Source organism: Halyomorpha halys, unplaced genomic scaffold, assembly GCF_000696795.3.
Source record: "Halyomorpha halys isolate HHAL.00 unplaced genomic scaffold, Hhal_1.1 Scaffold110.1, whole genome shotgun sequence".
Classification (NCBI taxonomy): domain Eukaryota; kingdom Metazoa; phylum Arthropoda; class Insecta; order Hemiptera; family Pentatomidae; genus Halyomorpha; species Halyomorpha halys.
The window spans coordinates 1,539,533-1,545,532 of NW_027112640.1; the positions used below are offsets into that span (position 1 = coordinate 1,539,533).

General features: G+C 27.6%; 1 protein-coding gene across 1 annotated transcript in view; it reads left to right on the forward strand.

Moving 5' to 3' along the window:
• twin (CCR4-NOT transcription complex subunit 6-like twin) overlaps positions 1 to 6,000 on the forward strand; it is a 186,848-nt gene that overhangs the window by 159,807 nt on the left and 21,041 nt on the right. Inside the window, exons 3-4 of the mRNA XM_014416009.2 lie at positions 1,758 to 1,915; positions 5,608 to 5,762. Coding sequence (XP_014271495.1) covers positions 1,763 to 1,915; positions 5,608 to 5,762 — 308 coding nt within the window. The 5' untranslated portion in view covers positions 1,758 to 1,762. The remainder of the gene's footprint in view (positions 1 to 1,757; positions 1,916 to 5,607; positions 5,763 to 6,000) is intronic.

Consider the following 6,000-nt stretch of genomic DNA (forward strand, 5'->3'; position numbering starts at 1 on the left):
CAGAACAAAGACCGACAATTTGACCTGCTAACAAAGCAGAAAGTTTTATACATTATTTTTTTATTTCTGGAATTATATTATAATTTTTCTTTTATTGATGTTTATATGCCCTCAACGAATCAAGATATTTTTATATTTTAAAAAAATCATAACAATATGGCTTCAACAAAAGTGTTTCTAAGATGGACCTAAACAGCATTTCCCTCAGACAATGCTACAAATATATTTCTCATTTAAGCTGTGTTACTCCAAAAAACTCTTTATACCAATTTTTAAAAAATTCAAAATTATCATATCATTTGAGGAACATCTTAATGAATTTTTGACAGCTGAAAAAACTATGCTGGTATTCTATAAAATGATACTATCAAGATGTCTCTAGAATAATGCGTTGAATTTCACAAAATTGAAATAATATAATAAATTGTGTTATTGATTTCTTTGGACTCATGAGGTAGGTATCACAGTTTAAGTGACGATATCATATGTAATACAAGATAAGCTATAGTGTAGTAAAATTAAATGCTGATACTTAGAAATAAGTGTAAATGAATTTCTGTTAGGCCCGTCCGTAGGTCAGATGGTTAGCCGCAGGTCAATCAGTCTGAGATCTGCGGGCAGCACCATTTCTAATCCGGCCTGGGACTTTTTTTCCATTAAGTGGTGTTCCCGCAAAATAAAAAACTTTACCCCTGTTAATGAATCCTTATGTAAAAATGTTTGTAAAAACAATAATAAAAACTTTACTTTCTTATATTAGTTTCATTCAATTAATTCACTCTCATTGTTATAATGTGTTTTTCTTGTCTTGACAACAGGATGGGCAAGTGGAGACACTTTCCCCTGATTTAGCTTATTATTATTAACAGCTTGCGCCTCAACCCTTAGACCATAAGCACACAGCAACAAAACAAAACTGCCTTGAGTTTTGATTTGCTTTAAGGTCTTATTCATAAGTCATTTTGTTTATTTTCTTTTATTTTATAAAATTTTTGGAGGTCTGTGTCGCAAAAGGGGAGAAAAAAAAACATGGAGAAGAAAAATAGTTGATTTGTCAATTCCTAGTCTAGATGAAAATTATTAGGAAGCTAGAGAGTGACCAGGATAGCCAATGGTGAAACAAATATTTAATTATCTTTCATTATTCACTATTAGTACTTCTTTGCTTTGACAAGTGAAATTCTCAATTGGTAGTTCACGACACTGATGTTTGTGAAATTTATGAAGAATACTTTATAAATTTCACTCAAGCCCCAAATTTGTCATTAAGAAAAAAATAAAATAAAAGTTATTCCCGTTTGTAACCCAAATTGAAGTGAGAACAGTTGATGTAACAAGTCTTAACCAGTATGGTACTTATCCTTTTTATTTATTTTTTCTTGAAGTCATGGGAGTGTTTTTTTCAATTAATTCAGTTCACCTATATAAAAAAAATAGAGTTCTAAAAGTTCCTCCAGGGAGCATTCCCTAAAGGTAATAAAATTATAAAAAATTTAATCAATGGGCTTCGATTTTCAAAATATTTTGATAGCTAAATAACACCAGATTCCAATAATAACATAATATGTATTTTAATTGGAATAAATATAGAATTATGGCCATTGAAAGGTTTTTTAATGTGAAAATAATTTTCAATAATCAGTCCTACTCTAGAGTTTATTCATATTATTTATATAATTTATTCAGAACAACTATTGTTATATGTATGTAATAGCTAAATAAAGTTATACTTAATAAAAATTACAAATCTGTTTTAGGTTTGATGACAGTGATGTGCTATAATGTGCTCTGCGATAAGTATGCAACAAGGCAGATGTACGGGTATTGCCCAACGTGGGCCCTCTCTTGGGATTATAGGAAGAAAGCCATCCTGTCAGAAATAAGGCATTATACAGCCGACATCATCAGTTTACAGGTATTATATTCTTCTTCTTTTATTGAAAATGATTTAAAAACATAAATTTCAGGTCATTTATCGTATTTTTTCTATTTGTATTAACATTCACATGTATCAGCATAGATAAAGCATAATGCTTAATACATACCACCACTGATATAGAAAATTAAATTTCAGAAAGTTTATCTCTTGCTTCTGTTATAGTGCTGTAAAATATCTGTGAACCAATCTAAATTATTCTGCAGAAATATGCTCCTTGATAAATCCTTTTATGTGTTTTTTGTTTTAATTATGCTTCTACTCATTATTTACAAGTTATTTTGCATTTTTATTGATATGTGGCTAAAGAAATGTGTAAAATTTCGAAAATCTAGATAATAAACCTGGGCTGTATGTATCAGTAATCTAAATTTCAAAAATTGGTCACTGTATTTCAAAACGAGAATACCAATGCAGCTAGAATTATTTTATATATAATCTTTTCAATTTTTTGAGACTGATTTTGCTGTTTAGATAAAATGTGTTGTTTGTAGGTAAGTCCCAAAAGACTCTTTTATTATTTACTTAAATGTCCAATGTTTTGGCCAACCCGCCAACCTTCAAGGACAATCTAATAAATAACAGCTTTTATTAAACATTCATTTTTAACAAACAACATCATTACTAATAAATTAGCATACATTAAATATAAATTTACACCTCACATCCAACAATTTAAAAACTTGCAGACTATTTAACTTTTAATTACAGATTCACTTGACACTATTATCACTCTCTTATCATGTTATTACAATATTTGTAACTTTACTTATAATCAGGCCAGGCATATAATTGATTTATTTAAAAGTGTATTTTGGTCTAAATTTTTATTTATTAAAACATTAATAGTGGTTCTCTTCATGCTCTAGATTAGCAAAATAACTGGCTTTAGATAAATGAGGACTATCAATGACTAAAAAGATATGTCTAAAACCTAAAATAAAAAATCTTCTATATTAAATATAGACAATTATTAGTAGCGAATTGAGCTGAGTTTATATTAAAATATACTATTCAAGTTCTTATGGAGATTCATTTCAACTCTATCTCTCTATATAATACAGGCTGCTTGTGTATGTCTATAAATACTCACTCACTCATTTATTGATCACTATATTTCAAAAATGATGATGCCGTAGTATGCTATATGCCAGTGCAATAAGACTGGATTTCAAAAACTTTATACTATCAGTGGTTTAAAAAAAATATGTCTAAAATATATATATTTATAGTTTTCTAATAACTTTCAAGGAAGAGAAATGCTTTATTCATCCGTGCTGCTCAAATACATCAGGTTACTACATTACACAGCATACTAATCAATCCTTGATGAGACAAATATAAATTACATATAAAAAAAAGAAAGAAAACATTTTTTTCCCCACAGTTTCCTTTTATAATCAATTCCAGTCTACATACTAAATACAAATATTTCAATTTATTCCTTTTTTCCTTCCCTTTTTTGTCCCTTCCACTTCACCATTTCACAATTTTTATTTCATTTGATCGACAAATTCACTCTCCCCAATTCACCTTCTCAGATTCTCTCCAGTGATCCGCTAAACAAATTCACTATTAAATAGCAATGTGAGATCAAACCGGAGAAATAATAGGCATAGTTTATCAGTTGTATATAGCAGTTGATCAGTTTACAGAAAAAGAAACAAATAAATACATTTTGCCAAAACAAAACTAATATATAGATTTAAAAGAAAATATGATAAAAAGTTGGTTAAAAGAAATACTTTAATGGATAAATAAGTTTTAAAAAAATAAATGAATAAAAATAATTATAATAATAAAATAATTTAATGAATAAATAACGTAAGGGAATAAATAAGTTACAACACACAAATCGACAGGTCCACATATTAAAATAAATAAATAAACTATGAATAATCTCAGAGCTAATTCCCATACAGGTGATGATGTATGATCACCAGGGAGTCCAAAATAATATTTTCCATCAAGATCGCAATATCCCCGATGGTAACACCTAGGCCTAAGAAGCTCCTTGTTCTATCTGGTATTTTTCTGCAAAATCCAAACCAGAGGCCTAATCTTCTGATAACCAATCTGTATAATTAATCTTAATATAATTAAATTCTCTACAAAACAAAACTAACATCATCTAAATCTGACAATCATTAGCTAAGATAGAAACCTGTTTTATCTCTATCTTAACTTAAGAACAGATACCACTCATTGACTTGTTTATCTGTGTATCTCAAAACTGACAATGCCTTTCAAGGTTAGTTCAGTTTAGGTTCAAGGTTATTAGTGGTGGTTCCCATTATACTGGGACTGGATTAATGAAATATTATATGGATATTAATTACTGGATTATATATATATATATTATATGGACCAATAAGATATTCGGACTTTAAAAAAATGAGAAAAAAGGGGGAGGATGAAAGAACTAATCTTAGGATTAGATGCCCAAAGTAAGTTCATAAAAAAAAAAAAAGTAAAAATTGTAATTTGGAAAAACAAAAAAAAAATCTTTGCCTAAGTGAGCAAAAACAAAACAATTGATACCTTTTAATTTCATCAATTTGAAAATAAAATTTAAAATATTTACTAAGTTAAAATAATTGCTCGAATGTCTTAATTGCCTTATGTCTTTTACTCTTCACATCAATTCACATGGTATTTCATTTTCAATTACTTTACACTTACAAACCTATTCAATAAACTCCATAATACTAAAATCTTGGAACACCATTAGATATTCTGAAGTCAATGAATAATATATATTTTTATATAATTATTTTTCTTTTTTATATTTAACTTAATGATTAATGTTCATTTTTTGTTATTAGTTAAGTGTTATTTCTAAATTATATTTTCCTCTCTCTCAGTTTAGAAATAATTTTTCTAAAACAGATTATCAGATTAATGGGCTCCTCATAAGCATATTAAGTTTCTATTCAATATCCTCTTCTTTATAATATTTCATTTTTATTAATGTTAATTGAATAAAGAATACTAGTTTTAATTACTACTGAATACTTATAATATTGCTAAATGTTTTGGATTTTTTTAAATTTTGGTTACTTATTATAATATCCTAACCTGCACCTATATTATTCGCATTTTTGGAGCTTAACAAATCAAACATCTTTATGAATAGTTTTTCAAATAAAACTTTTTTGTAACGAACAAAATTTTCATATTATTGAAATTAAGTATACATGTGTATACATTACTTATTATTCATTCAATTCACTTTGCTGTATAAAATTGAACCACCCCTCAATAAAATAAAATGACTTGAGTAGTGCCGAAACGACTTTGGTCCAAAGACAGAAGTTGCTGATCCCAAAAATAACGAAACCTACTAATTTTCTAAAAGTTAAATGCCCTGCTTATGTATGTTATTAGTTTTTATTGGATAAATATGTAAAATTTTTGTTTGCCAAGAATATAAATATATGATTTGTTCAACTTTTAAAATAATTTAGTATCAAAATAATTGGTGCAGGGCACAATGAATTAAGCCATTTTTTTTGTAAAATATGATTAACCTAATTTTGTAGGCCCAAAACATCATTCAAAATGTTGGCCTATGAAATACAAAAAATAAACAACATTGTTTGGTTATGGTTTTTAAAAAATAATTTTATTATTAATTGAAATTGATCGTATTATTTTGTTTTATTCCACAGGAGGTTGAGACTGATCAATTTTACAAATTCTTTTTACCTGAATTGAAAAGAGATGGCTATGATGGTATCTTTTCACCAAAATCAAGAGCCAAAACAATGGCAGAGAGTGAAAGGAAATATGTTGACGGCTGTGCCATATTCTACCGCACTGCCAAGTAAGTATAATTACAAAATCTTTAATAAATATTTTAAACATATTGTTAAAGCCCAAAATTTTGATTTCTGTTTAGGTTAATTTTGTTTTGACAACTTTCCAAGTGACTTTTAATTTTGTTAGTTGTAAGGTTATATTTATTCATTTATTTTTGTTAACTATAAGTAATTTTAATTTTGTAAATAAAAATAAGGGATATAAGGACGTTCAGTGTTTATAAATAAATTGCGGAGGTGTGA